This window comes from Bos grunniens, chromosome 26 (assembly GCF_055505025.1).
Source record: "Bos grunniens cultivar Pamir isolate PY7600 chromosome 26, Bosgru_T2T1.0, whole genome shotgun sequence".
Lineage (NCBI taxonomy): Eukaryota > Metazoa > Chordata > Mammalia > Artiodactyla > Bovidae > Bos > Bos grunniens.
This window is the reverse complement of record NC_141190.1, coordinates 9,104,409-9,125,476: the sequence shown is the minus strand read 5'-3', so window position 1 is coordinate 9,125,476 and position 21,068 is coordinate 9,104,409. Positions and strand designations below refer to the sequence as shown.

The 21,068-nt window shown below is 42.7% G+C and overlaps 1 protein-coding gene across 50 annotated transcripts in view; it reads left to right on the top strand.

Annotated features, from left to right (window-relative positions):
• SGMS1 (sphingomyelin synthase 1) overlaps window positions 1-21,068 on the top strand; it is a 323,569-nt gene that overhangs the window by 273,346 nt on the left and 29,155 nt on the right. For all 50 annotated transcript variants that reach the window (XM_086379227.1, XM_086379202.1, XM_086379212.1 and 47 more), the window contains one exon: window positions 8,805-9,656. In XM_086379227.1, coding sequence (XP_086235353.1) covers window positions 9,034-9,656 — 623 coding nt within the window. In that variant the 5' untranslated portion in view covers window positions 8,805-9,033. The remainder of the gene's footprint in view (window positions 1-8,804; window positions 9,657-21,068) is intronic.

The window sequence follows — 21,068 nt, the reverse complement described above, 5'->3', positions numbered from 1 at the left end:
GGCGCTCCATTAGGTTACTATTGACTTTTATGGAAAGTTCTAGTAGATGTAAAGACCTTTATCTGGACTAGAAGTGTTTACAAAAAGGCAGTTCATCTATTTCTTAATAAAATGACATCAATACTTTGTGTTTCTCTTTAGCAGATTTCCACAGGTAGTTTCATGTTATAAAATCTGAGCTAAATATTACATGCTCACCAAATTTTGATCTTGTATTAAGTTGATTCTGTAAGCCAGTGGAGTAGAACCACATGTATACCCCAGGTTGCTTTTGCTTTTAGAGATTTGATACATGGAGCCAAAAGTTTACTTTGCAGTTATGCATGCCTTGTTTCCTACTTTCTTTTGCCGTTATCAGCATTTAGAAACTTCTGAAACTTCCCTGTAGTTTCTTCCCTGACATGCCAGCTATATTTGTTCAATCTTGGGTCCATTGTGCCTTTAACAACTCATAAAAATTCAGTTCTTTGTATTAATTTTATATACTGCAACTTTACTATATTTGTTGATTAGCTCTAGTTATTTTCTGGCTGTCTTTAGGGTTTTCTATGTAGAGGATCATGTCATCTGCAAACAGTGAGAGTTTTACTTCTTCTTTTCAAATCTGGATTCCTTTTACTTCTTTTTCATCTCTGTTTGCTGTAGCTGAATCTTCCAAAACTCTGTTGAATAGTAGTGGTGAGAGTGGGCACCCTTGTCTTGTTTCTGACTTTAGGGGAAATGCTTTCAATTTTTCGCCATTGAAGATAATGTTTGCTGTGGGTTTATCATATATGGCTTTTATTATGTTGAGGTATGTTACTTCTGTGCCTGCTTTCTGGAGGGTTTTTATCATAAATGGGTGTTGAATTTTGTCAAAGGCTTTCTCTGCATCTATTGAGATACACATATGGTTTTTATCTTTCAATTTGTTAATGTGATGTATCACATTGATTGATTTCCAAATATTGAAGAATCCTTGCATCCCTGGGATGAACCCCACTTGGTGATGATGTATGATCTTTTTAATATGTTATTGGATTCTGTTTGCTAGAATTTTGTTAAGGATTTTTGCATCTATGTTCATCAGTGATATTGGCCTGTAGTTTTCTCTTTTTTGTGTGGCATCTTTGTCTGATTTTGGTATTAGGGTGATGGTGGCCTCATAGAATGAGTTTGGGAGTTTACCTTCCTCTGCAATTTTCTGGAAGAGTTTAAGTAGGATAGGTGTTAGCTCTTCTCTAAATTTTTGGTAGAATTCACCTATGAAGCCATCTGGTCTTGGGCTTTTGTTTGTTGGAAGATTTTTGATTGCGGTTTCAATTTCTGTGCTTGTGATGGGTCTGTTTTCTGTTTCTTCCTGGTTCAGTTTTTGAAGGTTATACTTTTCTGAGAATTCGTCCATTTTTTCCAAGTTGTCCAGTTTATTGGCATATAGTTGCTAATAGTAGTCTCTTATGATCGTTTGTATTTCTGTGTTGTCTGTTGTGAATCTCCATTTTCATTTCTAATTTTGTTGATTTGATTCATCTCCCTTTTTTCTTGATGAGTCTGGCTAATGGTTTGTCTATTTTATTTATTTTCTCACATCCCTTGAATTCCTATACATTAACAGTGAGAAAACAGAAAGAGAAATTAAGGAAATAATCCCATTCACCATTTCTATGAAAAGAATAAAATACTTATGAATAAATCTACCTAAAGAAACAGAAGACCTATATATAGAAAACTATAAAACACTGATAAAAGAAATAAAAAATGACACAAATAGATGGAGAAGTATACCATGTTCATGGATTGGAAGACTCAATATAGTGAAAATGAGTATACTACCCAAAGCAATCTATAGATTCAATGCAGTCCCTATCAAGCTATCAATGGTATTTTTCACAGAACTAGAACAAATAATTTCACAATTTGTATGGAAATACACGAAAACCTTGAATAGCCAAAGCAGTTTTGAGAAAGAAGAATGAAACTGGAGGAATCAACCTGCCTGACTTCAGACTATACTACAAATCTACAGTCATCATGACAGTATGGTACCGGCACAAAGACAGAAATATAGATCAACATAACAAAATAAAAAGCCCACAGATAAATCCACACACCTGTGGACACCTTATCTTTGACAAAGGAGGCAAAAATAAACAATGGAGAAAAGACAATCTCCTTAACAAGTGGTGCTGGGAAGACTGGTCAACCACCTGTAAAAGAATGAAACTAGAACACTTTCTAACACCATACACAAAAATAAACTCAAAATGGATTAAAGATCTAAATGTAAGACAAGAAACTATAAAACTCCTAGAGGAAAACAGGCAAAACCCTCTCTGACATAAATCACAGCAAGATCCTCTATGACCCACCTCCCAGAGTAATGGAAATAAAAGCAAAAATAAACAAATGGGACCTAATTAAACTTAAAGGCTTTTGCACAACGAAGGAAACTATAAGCAAGGTGAAAAGACAGCCTTCAGAATGGGAGAAAATAATACCAAATGAAGTAACTGACAAAGACTTAATCTCAAAAATATACAAGCAGCTCATGCAGCTCAATACCAGAAAAATAAATGACTCAATCAAAAAATGGGCCAAAGAACTAAACAGACATGTCTCCTAAAGAAGACATACAAATGGGTAACAAACACATGAAAAGATGCTCAACATCACTCATTATCAGAGATGCAAATCAAAACCACAGTGAGGTACCATCTCACTCTAGTCAGAATGGCTGCTATCAAAAAGTCTACAAACAATAAATGCTGGAGAGGGAACGTGGAGAAAAGGGAATCTTCTTACACTTGGTGGGAGTGCAAACTAGTACAGCCACTATGGAGAACAGTGTGGAGATTCCTTGAAAAACTGGAAATAGAACTGCCATATGATCCAGCAAGCCCACTGCTGGGCATACACACTCAGAAAACCAGAATTGAAAGAGACACATGTGTCCCGATATTCATCGCAGCACTGTTTACAATAGCTAGGACATGTAAGCAACCTAGATGTCCATTGGCAGACGAATGGATAAGAAAGCTGTACATATACACAATGGAATATTACTCAGCTGTTAAAAAGAATACATTTGAATCAGTTCTAATGAGGTGGATGAAACTGGAGCCTATTATGCAGAGTGAAGTGAGTCAGAAAGAAAAACACCAGTACAGTATATTAACACATATATATGGAATTTAGAAAGATGGTAATGATGACCCTATATGCAGGACAGAAAAAGAGACACGGATAGAAAGAACAGACTTTCGGACTCTTTGGGAGAAGGCGAGGGTGGGATGATTTGAGAGAATGGTATTGAAACATGTATATTACCATATGTGAAATAGACTATTACCATATGTGAAATAGACGACCAGTCCAAGTTCGATGCAGGGCACTCAAGGCTGGTGCACTGGGACAACCCAGAGGGATGGGATGGGAAGAGACGTGTTCGGGATGGGGGACACATGGGGGACTCCATGAACAGAGGAGCCTGATGGGCTGCAGTCCACACGGTCACAAAGAGTTGGACACGACTGATCAACTGTAACACTCAAATTCTGTAGTGTTATGGAATAAAGAGTTTATGTGCAGCTTTTATTCTTCTTTTACATCTTCCTAGTTCTGAGAGCTAAATTTAAAGATTTGAGCTCTGCATTATTTCTTAGCTTTCTCCCAGTAATGGGTTCAGGGTAGCACCTCTGGATGATGGTGGTAATAGTAGTTTTCTGAGTCCAGCCTTACATGCGGTCTTCTGGGTCTAGATGAGAAAGCACTTTGCCTTTCCCGTCTCAGACACAACAGTATGCTAGAAATTGACTGTGTAGGCCCAAGGGATAGTCACTGTCTCACTTCTCCTCCCACAGCCAGGCTCTGGGGTCTCTGAGTAAGTCCTCATCTTTTCGCTGTGGCCTTTGAAGTGCTCATTGTATGCATGCTCAGTCATGTCCGACTCTATGGACTGTAGCCCACCAGGCTCCCATGTCCATGGAATTTTTCAGGCAAGAATACTGGAGCGGGTTGCCAGTTTCTACTCCAGAGGATCTTCTTGACCCAGGGATCGAACCTGCATCTCTTGTGTTTCCTGCATTGGCAGGTGGATTCTTTACCACTGTACCACTTGGGAAGCACCCATACTACACTTAATCTTAGCCTTAGCCAAAAGGCTGGAAAGTACTGCTGCTGCTAAGTCGCTTCAGTCGTGTCCAGCTCTGTGTGACCCCAGCCCCCATTGCCTTCTCCAGGAAAGTACTGAGTAGCTGCCTAATGGTTACTTCCATAGAAATGAGTTTTTTCCTTATCGTGTGATTTCAGTATTAGCTTCAAGAAAGCTACATGTATGCCTTTATTTTCAAGCTTCAAATCTTGCTTGAAAAAGAAACTTTGTTTTCTCATGAAATTTGGAAAAATGTGCTTACTCCTGTGTCCCAATGATTTGGGCTTTTAAAATTGCCATTTGGGAGTGGCTGCTTCATTTAATAGTAATGAGATGTCACTATGGGCCCTGGTGGGCATTAGAAAGAAAGCAGGATGTTACAAAAAGAACAAGACATATTTCTTGGAGTATTTAACAGCTTTCATTCCTTCTACGTGATAGAAGGAATGAAAGCAGTAGCAACCCATGTGAGGGACAGGTAAGGTAGTTAGTTGTTAATGCCATTTCCCATCAGAAGCTGAGCTTGAAGAGGTTAAAGGATTTTGTCAAGAAAGGAGGTAGCTGGAGCTCTTCTGACCACATCTTGCACACAAGACGGTTAAATTGTATTTTGTGGCAATGATATTAGAGGTGTACAAATTCAGAGAGTGGGGAAAGATTGTGAAGGAGTGACCAGGGAAGGCTTTGCGGAGGACCTTACAGGCAAAGGGAAGAATCTGGACTTGTTGAAGAGGAGTAGATGGAGCACTCCCAGGTTAGGGGCGGCGGATCACAGGGATTGTCTTAAGGAGTGAAGAGTTTTTTTTGTTCCAGTTAATTAATGGAAGCTATTGGTTTATTTTGCTGTTTCTTTAAGAATTCCACTGGTTATTTCAGACTGCCTGATGGACTTGTTATTTGCAAGATTAGTGTTCTTTCATTTGGATAGAAGCTTACAGTGCCAGAATGTGTGTGTGTGGTGTGTGTGGGGATCTCATGGCCCTGTATTATCGCCTACCATTTGATATTTTTCTGCTTTGAAGAAGATTGTGTCTGAGGAGGATATTATCTGACTGTGTTTCCCCATCAAAGAGAAGTGAAATAATACCTTGTCCTTGGTCTGGTCTCTGTGGTTCTGAGGGGTTTTCCCCTCCTGGTAGACTTCCTGTACTGGGCAAGGGGAGAAATGAAGAACTTGTATATATGAAAAGCCCATGTTCATTTATTTGAGCCTCAACATTCAATCACTAATTTTTCTTTAGAGTTCTCATAGCCACTTCGAGGTGTTGAGCATTCCCTTGGCTCTATCCTGATTGCTGAGGGGTATCTGGGGAGAGGCCCGGGTCTGATGCCAGGAGATTTCCTTTCCTACGGGGCCTTCTGCTAGGACTCCCGTTTCCTTTCCTACGGGGCCTTCTGCTAGGACTCCCATTTCCTTTCCTACGGGGCCTTCTGCTAGGACTCCCATTTCCTTTCCTACGGGGCCTTCTGCTAGGACTCCCGTTTCCTTTGCTACGGGGCCTTCTGCTAGGACTCCTGTTTCCTTTGCTGCGGGGCCTTCTGCTGGGACTCCCGTTTCCTTTCCTACGGGGCCTTCTGCTAGGACTCCCGTTTCCTTTCCTACGGGGCCTTCTGCTAGGACTCCCGTTTGGCAGATGTCTTCTTGTCGCTCTAGGTGGGTTAGTGGCGATTGAAGCCCCTCTGTAGTGGTTTTCAAGTGGCCAGAGATGGGTTAGTGGCGATTGAAGCCCCTCTGTAGTGGTTTTCAAGTGGCCAGAGATTCACTTTGGTTTCATTTCACTTTCATTTCTCTCTGGAGGATACCCATCTTATTCTCCTTGACCATTCAAATTTTTTGGAAGTAGTTTTGAGTATCAGTGGCATTTTCCGTAGGTTTACTTTGCATTAAACCATCTACATGTTGCTAGTCATAAGGGACATTTCCTTGGATACTGAGACAACATTGACTGAGCACCTTTTGGCCCCTTTGAAGTTGAGACGTGTGGATGCTTAAGGTTGTAGCCCTTGCATGGTCCCTCAGAGTCCCCTGGGGCAGTCTAGACAGACCCTTAAGCATGAGGTGATACGTCAGGAAGGTGCCAAGCTCTATGGGCTCTCAGAAGAGAACTCTTTCCCAAAGCCTGGACTAGCTGTCAAGCTCTACCACCATTTGGTTGGTTGTTATTTAGTCTGGAAAGTTGGGAGTTAGACATACTGTCCATTTTCATACCAGAGCTGGGTTTGAGGGCTTCGGTAGAGACAGTTTGGTCTTTGGAATCGGAAGGCCTGAGTTCAGGTCTTGTTTGTGCCTGGACCTCCCAGTGGGTCCATTGGGAGCTCACACTTACTAGGGAGGAAACAGGATTCAGAGCAGGACAGCCCGGATGAGGTCAGTTTAAGAAATCCCAGTAGAGTTTCTTTACTGGAGGATTTCCAAGCGCTTCTGACATACTAATGTGTACTGCTAGCCCTTGGAAGGATTACTCTGCAGTTCCTAGTCTCATTTGGATTTTTAAAACATGGAGCATTTTCTCAGATTATTATTCCACAAAGCATACTTAGGGAACATTGTCATTCCTAATTTCTAGCTCTTAAACCTACAAATCTGTGCAAGTTGTTTTCAGTTAACACAACGTTCTTTTGAGAAAAGAAGTTAATCCACAACTGGCCAGTGCATTTCATCATGAGCTGTACTGAACAGTAGCTATTGGTTATGATAGGAAATTTGAGAAAGTAAGAAAATATCGTTTTATTTTTAGGCATATTGGCATATAACATTTTAGTTTTATATTTGCAGCATGATTTGTTACTTGTATATACTACAAATTGATCCCCACAGTAAGTCTGGTTATCATCTGTCACTGTATAATTGACTTCTCCTTTGTCTATTTCACTTACCTCCAATCCTCTCCCCTCTGGTAGCCACCAGTCTCTTCTCTGTAAGATTTGTTGTGTTTATTAATTGGTTTTTTAGATTTCACAGATCAGTTATATCATACAGTATTTGTCTTTCTCTGTCTGACTTATTTCACTTAGCCTAATAACCTCTAGGTTCATACATATTGTGACAGACTTGTCACAGATGGCAGTATATGCTGTTGGTGGGAATGTAAATTGGCGCAGTCACTATGGAAAACAGTATGGAGGGTCCCCCAAAAATTGAAAAGAGAACTACCATGTGATCCAGCTATTTCACTTCTGGTATTTATCTGGAGAAAACGAAAACACTAATTCACAAAGACATATGTATATTCCCTTTGTTCATTGCAGCATTATGTATAATACCCAAGATTTGGAAATAGTCTTAAGTGTCTGTCCATGGATCCATGGATAAAGAAGATGTGTGTGCCTGTGTACACACACAGTGGAGTACTACTCAGTTGTAGAAAACAGAAACAGTGCTGGATTATGTATCCTCAACTTTCACATACGGATTTTAAAGTACTGACAACAACCCTGTGAAGGAGACATTTGATTGTGGCAGTTTTGCAGATTAGTAAGCTGAAGTTCAAATAGTATGCATGGAGATGCTGAAAGTCAAACTATGGTCTGCCTTTTGCCAAAGGCCACATTTCATTAACCATAATGCTTTGTTATAGAGCTCAGTCTTTTATTTTTAACTTCTCTTGCTTTTTTAAAGTTTTAAATGATTATTACAAAATTAATATATATTTACTAAAGATAAGTAGGTGAGAGAGAATTAGAAAATGCCCCCCAAGCTCATCATCAAGTAGAAGAACTTCAGTCTTTATTTTCCGTTGTTTTATGCAATGTTATATTCATTAACCATACTTGTGGTTAAATATATGTATGTACAACATATATACATTTTTATACTCTATATATATAATTTTTAATCTCCCTACAGATGTGCATTTTGGTTATTGCCACATCACTGATAAAGTATTTTAATAAACACACTGAACCAGGACTTGGAAACTTGTAGCTCTTTTATACAAGCTGCTGCTTGACTGTAGGCAGGTTCATTGACCTTCCTGGAACTCATTTCCTTGTGGATAAGTGAGGATCAGATCACTGGTTTGGAAGCTATGGTTTTCTACACAGTTTCCTGCGGGCTAGGGGTAGAGATGTCATCAGAGCAGAGAGGACCCTGGCTCTTTACTCCCATCTGTTTTCACTCAAGCTTACACTCTTATAACTCTTTTATAGATTTGGGGTCCAAGCACATTTGCAAAGAGGAACTCACTGATTTTTTGTGGAAGAGTATAAAATTTTTGGACCTGATGATCCTGAAGCTCTCCACTTCTATGATTCTCTTTTATGATGTCTGTTAAGTGTGCTCTGTACATTTAGAACATTTCTTCACCAATCTACACTAATCTAGAGTGGTAGATTAAGCAGATTTGCTGCAGTCTTTCAGCTGATCTCAGGAACCACGTAATAAGCACAAAAATAATCCCTGATCAGTGCTGAGCAATGTTCAAAGCACTGTTGAATTGTTTCTCAGCAAATTTACCACTGTCTTTGACTTGATCCATCTCAGGTCCAATTTAATGCCTCTTTTGGGGAATACTAACCAGGGAGTCATTGGTTCCTTAAAACAAATATATGTTTGAAAACTATGGACTCCACCAATAACTGGTTTTCCATTTTCCTTATGCATGTTAAGGTTATGAATCTTGAGGGATTAATTTGAAAGTCCCAGTAGCTTGACTTGTTTCTCTTGCCTCCGCAGAAGGAAGAATGTTCTTCAGAAATGAGGTGAATTAATGCTCAGGCACTCAAGAACCCTGGACAGCTTACATGAGGTGTTTAAAACCTGCCCTGACCATCTCGCCACACAGCTCTGTTATGAGGCCTGACAGGATGAACGCAGCGTGGAGGGACAGTGTCCTGCCCTGTCGGAACGGTGACTGCTGACCCGCCGGGAGCAAGCAGGGGGCCTCACACTGTCTGCCAGCACAATGAAGGAAGTGGTCTACTGGTCACCCGAGAAGGTGGCAGACTGGCTGCAGGAGAATGCTATGCCAGAATACTGTGAGCCTCTGGAACATTTCACAGGCCGGGACTTGATCAACCTCACCCAGGAGGATTTCACAAAACCCCCGCTGTGCCTGGTCACCTCTGACAACGGGCAGCGGCTCTTGCACATGATAGAGACCCTGAAGATGGAGCACCACTTGGAAGCACACAAGAACGGCCACGCCAACGGGCACCTCAGCATTGGCACCGGCAGCCCCTCCCCTAACGGCAGCTTCAGCATCAAGGTCAAACCCAACGGGATGCCCAATGGGTATAGGAAGGAAATGATCAAGATCCCCATGCCAGAACCGGAGCGCTCCCAGTACCCCATGGAGTGGGGCAAGACTTTCCTGGCCTTTCTTTATGCACTTTCCTGCTTTGTTCTCACCACAGTGATGATCTCGGTCGTCCATGAACGAGTACCTCCCAAGGAGGTGCAGCCTCCACTACCGGACACGTTTTTTGACCATTTTAACCGGGTGCAGTGGGCCTTTTCTATTTGTGAAATTAATGGCATGATCCTTGTGGGACTCTGGTTAATTCAGTGGCTGCTCTTAAAGTACAAGTAAGTAAAGCACAAGTCTGCAGTTTCAGGGATTGGGAGGTGGCACGACTGATGTTTAATATTCATTACTGGGAAATGAAATTGATCAAGCAGTAGGAATCAAAGCACATTCTTTCTTTTTTGTTTTTTAACCACGTAGTCTGTTGAACCAACCAGAGCTCTGGCAGCTTTAAGGAAGTGCTGTGTTTTATACCAGATTCATACAGTGATGAACAGGATTGTTAGAGATGAGGTTTTTTATGTTTTCACATCACAGGAAGGAAAACCCTCAGACATTTTCAGAGAGTACAGGCTATTAAACCACAGAAAACTATCCAGTCTTGGTGTGTGTAACCCATCAAATCAGTGGTTGACAGTTGGCCTGTGGGCTATGAATGACGCTATAGCTTTTTCCACACAGAATCAGATATCTGAACCATTGTGATATGTATCTGAAGATGCTTCACACAGAGAATTCAGAACAGCGGGTCCAGAGTGACTTGAGCTAGTGGAGAGTGATACCCAGTTTAGGTGGGATGTGGATGAACCTGCATGGCTTTCCACCTTTCTTTAGAATGTGTGGCATTTAGAGCAGTATTTCATTCTGGTTTCTCAGGATTTTCAGTAGGCATCTCCTTTTAGTTTCAGGTAAATCCAAAGTGGCTTTCATGTCCCAGGCTCTAAACTCAATGCAGCAAAGTTATTTGCCTGAGTTGCATATAGCAAACTGAACACATGCTTTGCCCTCATCACGGGTGTCTGATTTTTCCATTAGCAGAACATCTTTATGGCTTCCACGCATGGGAGTTGGAAATTGGTTTGCTAAGGAATGAGTGTCTCTCTGGTAGACTCTGTTGCATGACCCACAGTGTGGTTGAATATTAAGGAAATCATCTTAAGTAAAGAAAACAAAATGCAGACTGAGAATTTATGTTGAACTTTAATGGAAATGATGAGTTTTTTCTTGTATGTTTTATAAAGTCTGTGTTTTCTTCCCTTATATGTTAGATATCTACAAGTGGAAATAAAAGCAACTCCCGAGTCTTTGCCAGTAAAGGACTATCTTTATGTTGTATGTAGGAAGCTATTCAAGTAGCCAGTTTTTATCTGGGGGCTGGTTTGGCTATCCCAGAGTTGAAGCAGGGAAGCCTGGTGTGCCACAGTCCATGGGGTCACACAGAGTTGGACATGACTGAACCACTGAAAAAGAAGAGTTTAAGGTAAATTTGATACAGGAGCAACAGTCTGGGATGCCTTTGAGTTTGTGGAAGAAAGACTGTTTCTTGTTCGCTTTAGTTTTAGGAGGCTGAATAGGTAAGAATAGGCCGTAGAAGTGTGAGATGCTAAAAATTTACTAATTATATTCTTCTGTCAGACTTCAGTTCTGCTTTTGACTTTCAAAATTTTTCCCCTAGAAGCTCATTAGAGGGGGAAAAAAAAAAAATGTCTATGTATTTTCCCTTAACAAAGGCAAGGTCAACTCTAAATTAGGCTTCCTGGGGGTTTCCTGATTTTTGTTGTTTTGTTTATATGAGTTTGTTTTCTGATTTTTATCAAAATTCTTACATGCCAGCTAATAATTTACTGCCCAGAAAAGAACATTTATGTACTAGTATGTACACATCAAAACCTTTCACAGAAATGTGAGTTTTGAATAATTTTATTCTTGTTCTAAGAAATGTCCTAACCACAGGGATAATTTCTTTAAAGTATATTACTGTTGGTATTTCTCTCAGCAGGGACTTTTCCTCTAATCTGTTTCTCTTGAGGCTTTCTAATTTTGTCTTTTACTGGTATTTGTTGCTAATACTATAGTCATTTGCACGTTTAAATTGTTCTACAGCCATAAATCACTTAATTCATGCCTGGGGCGAAATTAACCCAAGGCTGGGACACAGGCAGCCCTGGCCCCAGCCCCAGCCGTGTGCTAGCATGCTGATAGAGTGGTTGAATCTCCAAATCTCAGGAGCCTTGTTTTTCTCACAGATTCAGTAAAGACCTCTCAGTCTAGATGATTTCTGTTGCTCTGTACCACTGTTTTATTTGATTACAAAATCACTGAATGAGCCAGTTACATTTGAGTGTTATTAGCTGCAGAGCATTTGTAGTTCAGAATATGTCCAACTTTAAAGATTCTTTAAAGTCCTATCTCTGGTGTCCGCGTTGGCAGGATAACCCAGTCATTTTCATGAGAGTCTTCAGCATCCGCCCCCCTGTCCTACTACTGGGGCACATCCCTAGCTTGCCATCTCCCTCCTTGAGACCTCTCTGGAGTGTGTGTGGGGCACACCAGACCTGGGAAGGGCAGGAAGAAAGATGCAGGTGGACACACCAAGCAGCGGCTATTAATGAGCCCCCTTTCCCTGGCCCTCATGAGGGCTGAACTGTTTCCTAGTGCAGAGAGACACCCTTATTCCAGTTATTTGGCTCTGACAGTGTAGCAGTCTTATTCATCATGTTGGGAAAATGGATCCTTCTGGTTATGGAATACTCTGTTTAAAAGCAGTAACCCTCTCATTTTTTCTGTGCTCAACTCTTCTGACACTTGACCCCTCTCCCTAGCCTCCACTCAAACTCAGCTTTTCTAAAACCAGATTTATCATCTTTTTCTTTCAACTTCTTCCTTTTTTGTAGGCAGTGGCATTTCCTAGAAACCTAGAACTTCTCAGTTCCTTTCGTATAAATAGTCACTGAGTTCTGTCGATTCTAATCGCAGATTCATTACCTCTTTTCATTCCTACCTGCTGAGTATAGTGCGTACTCAGACGGAGGCCCAGTTCCCTAGCCTGAAGCTCAAGGTCCTCATATCTGGCCCCAGGCTGTTCGACCTCATCTGTAGCTGCTCTGCTCAGTGGTTTCCCTTGAACCCTCCAAGCTCATGTCACATTCCGTTCTGTTCTTTGTGTGTGTGTGTGTGTCTCCTTTACTGCTGGACTTTACGTTCCCCAAGGGAAAAGACCAGATCCTATTTGTCATTTATCTTGGTATCCCACTGCCTCATATAGAGTCTGGCACATAGAAAGTGCTTGTTTAAAGTTCATTCACTGAGACCCTCCTGTATGCGGGGCTGCTGCAGTGCTCAGAGGCCCCTTGATGCTCACACGGAGCTTGTATTCTCACTAGGGTGAAACAGTTTGTGAACAAATGAATATATACTACCAGGTGGGTAAGAGAAATGGAGAAAAATAAAGCAGTCTAAAAGGTTAGAGAGTTTTGGAGACAGTAGGGAGGGGGTGGTATTTTAGATGAAGTGTTTAGAAAAGGCCTCTAATGAGGTGACCATTGAATAGACACCTGAATCAATGAGGGGGATACCAGTTGATGTTTGGGGCAGGAGTCCCGGTAGGAGACACAGCAAAGGCAGAGTCTCTGAGGTTTACCTGGGGAAAAGCCACAGGCCAAGCAAACTGGGAGAAAATGGCCACACAGAGTCAGGGAGGTGTGGATGGCATATGGGTCATGGAAAAAAGAGGCAGGATTTTTGTTCCAGGTGTGGTGATAAGTCATTAGGGAAGAATGATGTAGACAGATGTGTATTTTAAAAGGAGCACTCTGGCTGCAGTGAAGAGAACAGGTCAACGAGACTGGAAGCAGGGGATGGGTTAGGATGCTATTACAAATGGTCCAGTTGGGAGATGACCATGAGATAGACTCATGTTTCGCCAATGAATACATTTGGTACTGGGATGGTGGGAAGGGACGAACTCTTTCTAGAAGCCATGGCTTCTGTTACATTTAGAGTGCCTTATCATTTATAGCCACAGGGCTGGCTTGCATTACAGAGACTCACATAAGGTTTTTGGGTCTGTCTCTGAATCTCTGAATTTTATATGAAGTTTAATGAGGAATGAATCGAAGACTGAGATTGAATTCACTTATTTGGGAGCTCTCACAGCTTTGCTGGAATATATTTTATTTCAGAGCAAAGTCGGGTGATGTGTATATTCTGATATTTGTTTTCTGTCACGGCTGCTTTTGGATCAGATATTTGCCTGCAGGGCTTCCCAGGTGGTGCAGCGGTAAAGAATCCACCTGCTAACACAGGAGACAAAGAGACAAAGACGGCGGTTCAGTCCTGGGTCGGGAAGATCCCCTGGAGGAGGAAGTGGCACCCCACTCCAGTATTCTTGCCTGGAGAATCCCATGGACAGAGGAGCCTGGTGGGCTACAGTCCACGGGCTGTCAAAGGGCCGGTCAGACCTGACTGAGCAACTGAGCACACACATTTGCCTACAGTGAATAGTAGTCGTTTGGGGGGTGGGAGTGGATGGTATAAAGATGAATTAAACGTTGCAGGATGCATTGGTCCACTGGTGGTGAAAAGATTTGAAGAAAGAAAAAAGAAAAGGAGCCGCAGGATACTTGGGACGTGAGGTGGAGTTGGAAGAACTTCGTGGTTGAGCATTTGGGGCATGGGGTAGCATAATCTGGCATAAACCGTTGTGCAACATTGTGGAGAGAACGGTCACCACGTAGGTTCTTTGGAAATTGATCTCAGGCCAGAAGGGAAGGAACTAGAGAAGGGAATGGTGTTGGCCGATCCTGCATTAAGACTTGATGTCTCTATTCAGAACTGTTTGTCGGGGCTTCATTGATCCCGCAGGAAGGAACAAGTACAGGTTTCCAGCGTGGCTTCCCAGGATTACAGTCTGAGAGTTTTTAGGTGTTTGGCAGCAGTGTGTTTTTTATGTTCAGAGACCGCTTCGGAAAAGACTTTGTATTTTATCCTTTGATAACATGCCCTGGGTTTGGAGGCCTTATTTGTTAGGAGGGTGTCTGCGGTGTTTGCCTCTCTCCTGTGGATGAATCTAATTTCCAAGGACATGATCCTTGTGCTGATTGGCAGCTGCTGCTCTCAGATGCTAATTTAATGTTGTTGTTTGTTTTGTGTTTTATTCAGTAGAGAAGATTCTCCATCAGCATGTATCTTTCATTTCACCCCTGTTTAATTCCATCAGTGTCTCTTTTCACACTAAGTTGATTGGTTTAAAGTACTTATCTCTTTCATCTTCTAATCCTCAAAGTAGTTTATGACCACAGTTATTGTCAACATTTTTAAAATTTTGTTTTCAAGTCTTTGATGATTGTGATTAAGTAAAGTCCTTAAAAGCTGTTGATGTAGAGCATTTAATGTGAAGGATTCCCTCCAATAATGTTTATTCTTCAAGTTCCAGAAGGGCCTTTTTTCTTAAAAAGCCATTTCACTTTATTAGAAATCAACGGTGCCCTGTGGGCCACTAGGCTGGTCTCTAAATGGAACTTCAGGGCGTCTTTACCTTTAGCAATTTATCAAGGATTATTGAAGACTAGTGCTAGAGATGTCGCACTGAGCAAACAAAGCCTCATAGAAACAAAGCTACATAGTTATCTTCTGGGAGTTTTTGTGTGTTCTCACGGTAACATCTCAAGTTTTTGAAGTGTGGGTTGTCCCACACTATCCTAAAGTACAAAAGTCATGAGAACAAAAATTCCCTTCTGCTGTTGCAGCTGTAGGGTCACCTAGTGCCTTATGTAATCGACTGATAAACCAGCATATTCCTCTCCAGCCATAAAGCAAGATAAGAGCTCAGAAGTCATCATTCCCCTCCCTTGCTTCTCTCTCTACACATGTACCTGTATCTGTTATATACTTAACTCAGAGTCTGTATTCTTCTGTTCCTTTTCATCCATGTTGTCGAAAATCATTATCACCCTGTTCACGTGGCACATTCCAGACATTTGAGTAACAGGAATTTTTTTTTCTTACATGTGTTGAGTTATTTGATCCAGTCAGCTCTTAAGACGAGCAGTACTATTCTCTTGTCTCTGTGAAGATAACTGAGACACAGAAAATATGTTGACTTCCCCAAAATCCCACACTGAATATTTAGAAAATTGAAAGTTTTTCAGTGTAAGCCCACGGAAATGTCCTGGGGAAGTGTATTTTCTTAGCAGATGTAGTACCATTGATCAGACAAGCAGAGGACCGGTAGAAGAATGAAAACAGGTAAGTCCTGCTTTGAATAATAAGGTTTATGCAATGCATACACACCAGGAGACATTCCTACGTGCCCCAGGATTGGACCTGCCACACCCGCAGGCCAGCCTGTCTTGCTGTTCCACCGTCGTTCGTGGAAGTGTACTGAGTTCTGTCCCAGCTGACTGCTGTCCTCTGACCTGCCGGGTATGGTGTGGTCCCTGTTCACCACGGGTCTCGGAAACCCCCGGTGCCACCAAGTGCAGTAACGCTTTTCCACTGCAGACCACCAGTCAGGAGTGCCCAACCTTGTTCTTTTATTTTATTCAGTTTTAATTGGAGGATAATTTGCTTTACAGTATTGCGTTGGTTTCTCCCATACATGCACGCGAATCAGCCGTAGGTATACGTATGTCCCGTCCCCCTTGAACCTCCCTGCCACCTCCCACCCCACACCAGCCCTCTAGGTTGTCACAGAGCCCCAGGTTGAGCTCCCTGCATCACACGGCAAATTCCCACTGGCTGTCTGTTTTCCCCTTGGTAACGTGTATGTTTCCATGCTGCTGTCTCAGTTTGTCACACCCTCTGCTTCCCCTGCTGCGTCCACAAGTCTCTCCTGTCTATCCGCATCGCCGTTGCTGCCTTGCAGATAGGTTCTTCTTCTCCTTGATGTCTCCTTGCTGTCTCGAGCTCGTTTTCGCCCCTTGAGTCTGACCCCATTGTCCGTCTGGGCTGCAGAGCCTGGGCTGAGATCCTGCTTTCATTCTGGGGACCTTTCCTGTCTCATTATCCTCCCGTGTAATCTGGACCTCCTAGGTGTTTGCCGGCTTCTGCTCCAGCTCCCTGGGAATGGGGAAGAACAGCCACTCTGAGCCCTCAGTGATGGATTTGCTGCCAGGCTTACTTCTCATCCTCACAGTAGCGAACAGATGGTCTTACCTGCTCTCACCTTTATCAGTGTCAGTCTCAAGACCTAAATATTAGCCTGAACTCTAGGAATTGTCAGGAAACTAAATTCAGTAATCCCAGCAATTTAGGTTTTAAATGAGCATAAATATTCTAAGTGGCTTTTTAAACTGAGAGGATAAAAGGGAGAGAAAGAAAAAAAAATACAGAGGTGCAATAAATTACAGTTTTCATAAGTTAGTTTTTATTTATGACACTAAAGAAACTAATGTACCTCGCTTATAGGCAGATTAGAAGGTAAAAATAAAAAAGAAAAATTTACTGATGGTGCCTAAGATAAATAATGCTAACATCTGGTTTCATATTTGGCTTAATATTTTCCTGTATGCTCATATAGGTGTAATCTGTATATGTGTGTATTTTTAGTACCATATTTGCCTTGTATTTTACAATGTGCCTCAGGATCATCTCTGTCCCTTTCTCTTAAAAAATCGTCATGGATGTCTGTCTAAGTATTCATGATCTTATTTAGAAGTCATTGCATCTGTCCCTCCCAGCCTGTTTGTATCAGGGCAGTGGCAGTTAAGCATCAGTTATACTGTAAATCTTAGTTTAAGATAATCTACAGGCACCTATTGACTTGAGGTGAGTTTGGTCAGGTTACTTAACTACTTGTAGTAGCATTGTTTCCTCATCTACAGAATGGGAACAATAAAAGTAGTGCCCGTCTCAGCGTCGTTGTGCCGATGGAGTGAGATATATGTATGGAGCACTTAACGAGTCCTTGGTGCCCTCCTGGTTCCTGTGCCTGCCCCGCCCCCGTTCCCATCTTACCCTCCGTCGGTCAGTGCTGTCCGACTCTGCAGCTCCACGGACTGTAGCCCACCAGCCTCCTCTGTTCACTGGATTTCCTGGCAAGAATACTGGAGTGGGTAACCATTTCCTCCCCCAGGGAGTCTTCCTGACTCAGGGATTGAACCCACATCTCTCGCATCTCCTGTATCTGCAGGCTTCTTCTTTCCCCCTCGCACCACTTGGGAACAGCGTGTCTGTCTCCCCCCGACTCTCAGGCCAGACGTCTCGGTCACCACGTCTGGTCTTCATCCCCCCACTTCTCACCAAGTCGCTGCCCTGCAGTCACTGGTGCCGTCTCTTGCCTGGGTGGTTACAGGAGCTCCTCCCAGTCTGCTTCCATTCTTGCTCCCCTTACGTCGTGTGTCAGCTCCGCAGACAGAACGTGTAACTTCACAAGTGAGTGGGTGTGTGTGACCCTTCCTCATCTCATTACAGCGTTTAGGGTGGAGGTGCTTATGGTGACCAAGGAGGTCCTCCCAGACTGCAGGTCATCATGTCCTGCTTCCCCCTGACCCTCCTGCCAGTCTCCAGTGCCCTCACGTACTGACCTCTGTTTAGAATCTCCTTCCGAAGAAGGCGCTGCGGGGCTGGGGGTGGGGGCTCAGGATGGGGGGCTGGACAAATGTATACCTGTGGCCGATTCATGTTGATGTGTGGCAGAAACCAGTACCACATTGTAAAGCAACTACCCTCCAGTGAAAATGAATCAATTAATTTTTAAAAAAAGAAAAAGAGAATCTTCTCCCACAGATATCCTCATGGTTAACCCTCCTCACATGTAGGGACATTCTCTGATCAACTAACCCCCAATCTGTAACGTCCTATCCCCCGGTGACACTCTCGCTTAATTTTACCCTTTAGAATTTTCCCAGCATGCTCTATATTTTACTTACATGTTTATTGTCTGCTTCCTATCCTAGAATATACATGCCGCAAGGCCAGCTTTTTGTCCATTCGATTCACTGCTGTAGTCCCAGAATAAGGCCTGGCACATACACATGTTCATTAGGAGAGTAAATAAATAATAACAGCAGCTAACATTTATTGAGGATTGCACTGTGCTGATTACTATGCCTGCTGCTGCTGCTGCTAAGTCGCTTCAGTCGTGTCCGACTCTGTGCGACCCCAGAGACGGCAGCCCACCCATCCCTGTGATTCTCCAGGCAAGAACACTGGAGTGGGTTGCCATTTCCTTCTCCAATGCATGAAAGTGAAAAGTGAAAGTGAAGTCACGCAGTCATGTCTGACTCTTAGTGACCCCATGGACTGCAGCCTACCAGGCTCCTCCGTCCATGGGATTTTCCAGGCAGGAGTACTGTGCCTAGAATTTAATAAATGTTAGCCATTGGTGGTGATGTATGTGCTTATGATGTTTCTAGAAACCAACCCCCTGTTAAAGCAAAAGTGCTACTATCAAGGGTGATCCATGAGCTTAAGGGCAAACATGAATTGTTGAGCTCAGCCAGCTGTAACTGAACAGACATTAAGAATGTGATTCAGGGTGGGTAAGTTTTCATGAAGGAAGGGAATGAGGAAAGATACACATATTTGCATTATGTGTACACACTCATGGGCTTCCTAGGTGGTGCGGTGGTAAAGAATTCACCTGCCAGTGCAGGAGATGCAAGAGACTTGGGTTCAATCCCTGGGTCAGGAAGATCCCCTGGAGGAGGAAACGGCAACCCACTCCAGTACCTTGCCTGGGAAATCCCACGGACAGAGGAGCCTGGTGGGCTGCAGTCCATGGGGTCACAGAGAGTCGAACACAACTGAGCACGCACGCACACACAATTACATGTATTTGTATTATACACAGGTATGTATGTATGCTCACATACTATTTTTGCTAATAGCCTAAAATACTAACAAGAAAGGTAACTTCTTCTGTTTGATACATACGTGTGCTGCGGTTTCTGGAGGATGCTTGATTGTGATTCTTTTTAACTCTCTCACATAGACCATACAATCTTAGAGGGTAATATTTTTTTCTTTATCTCATGTTACAATCTATATTTAACTCAGGAAATAAATTTTTTAAGGTGGCTTTAGTGCAGACAGTTTTATCATCTGATCTGTTCTTTACAGATTCCCTAAACCAGTACAGATCATTTTCTAAATCTAATCATCTGTTGCATTATTTTGCAGATCTTTTACATGAGGCTTAGAAAAAAATATAAGTCGGTACCTTTTTTTTTTTTTAACTTGACAGCTTTGTTAGTGAAAACAGCAGCTAATCAAAAGTATTATTATTGTTGTTTAGTCGTACGTGACTCTTCGGGGCCCCACAGACTGTCACCTCACCCCCTCACCCCCACCCCCCCCCCACCCCCAACCGGCTCCTCTGTTCTTGGGTTTTTCCAGGCAAGAATGCTGGAGTAGGCTGCCATTTCCATCTCCAGGGGATCTTCCTGACCCAGGGAACTAACCCACATCTCCTGCATTGGTAGGCAGATTCTTTGCCAGGAGTCAAAAGGGAAGCCCAATTGAAAGGATAAAGACTTGGTTTTTGTTGCGTTTCTTTCTTGACTGACTCTCTGGCCCCAGGCTAGAGAGTCTTTACATCTTGATTCTTCCTTCTGTAAAATGGGATGACAGTATATGCTGAACAGTAATGTGGTTAAAATAATTAATACCAAAAATGCAAAGGTCTCTTTGAGTTGAACTTTTGTAAGGTGGAGGACTGTGCTTTACAGACTCATTTCTGAGCTGGGTGCATAGTTCCATCTCATTCTCCTGATTCGCAAACTGCCATCCTCCTGTGTACACACTAGGAAATAGTAAATGAGTTCTGTATTTCCCCGGAGAGCATCTATTTTTACTTTTCTGTTTATTCTGCTTTCATTCTATGGCATTTATTCTTTCCTTTTTGTTTTACAACCCCTTCCTTGGGACTTTCCTTCTTAAAGTATGAAATTAAGCCCTGGGTTTTCGTGATCCATCGTCTGGAGAGTTGTGACTCCTGTGATGGGTGGAAAGGCCAGAAGGGCCTTGAGGCCAGTGAGGAGACAAGGGAGGCCAGGGAGAAAGATGGCAGGACCCACAGCCCTGCTTGGATGAATGCAGCCATCTTGACAACTGCTGTCAGTTAAAGTGTAGGAACGGTGCAGAGTGAAGGACTGGTGAGCGTCAGCAGAGGTTATTTCCAGCAGAGGAAGGAGTTTAAAGGACAAACATTTGTGGGAAGAAGCAGGAAAGCGCTATCAGAAGTAGTAAGAAGTGAAGCTCTAAAGCATAGAGCTGCGGGATATTGCCCATGTTACAGGCACCGTCAGAAGTCTCACTAGTACTAAAACATAAGTAAGGAGCAGCTTTCTTTAGGGGCATTCTCTGATAGAAGGGACGAAGGCCTCTGTTGATAACGGTAATCCCAATTTCACTATTAAAAAATACCATACACTAGAAACCAAGTTTTGAAGTGATCTGGAGAATGAAGTGGCTCTCTCCAGTTGGAAACTGGTAGGAAGCTGCATGCAGAGCTGTTACATGAGCTAGGTGGTTTGGGTAACAGGAAAGGCCAGGCAAAGAGATTTGCTGGCAAAAACAAGATACTTGGTGAGTGGAGCCCCTTTGGCCCAGGGTGATAGAATTCATATCTGCGAGATAAAATGGGAAGTAGCTTGGGCTCATGTGGAGAAGAGCCCGTGATGGGAATTGGAACGTCAGATGATGACAAGCGGTTACCATAATCCAGGGAATCCCAGGGCTAGTAGCCAGGA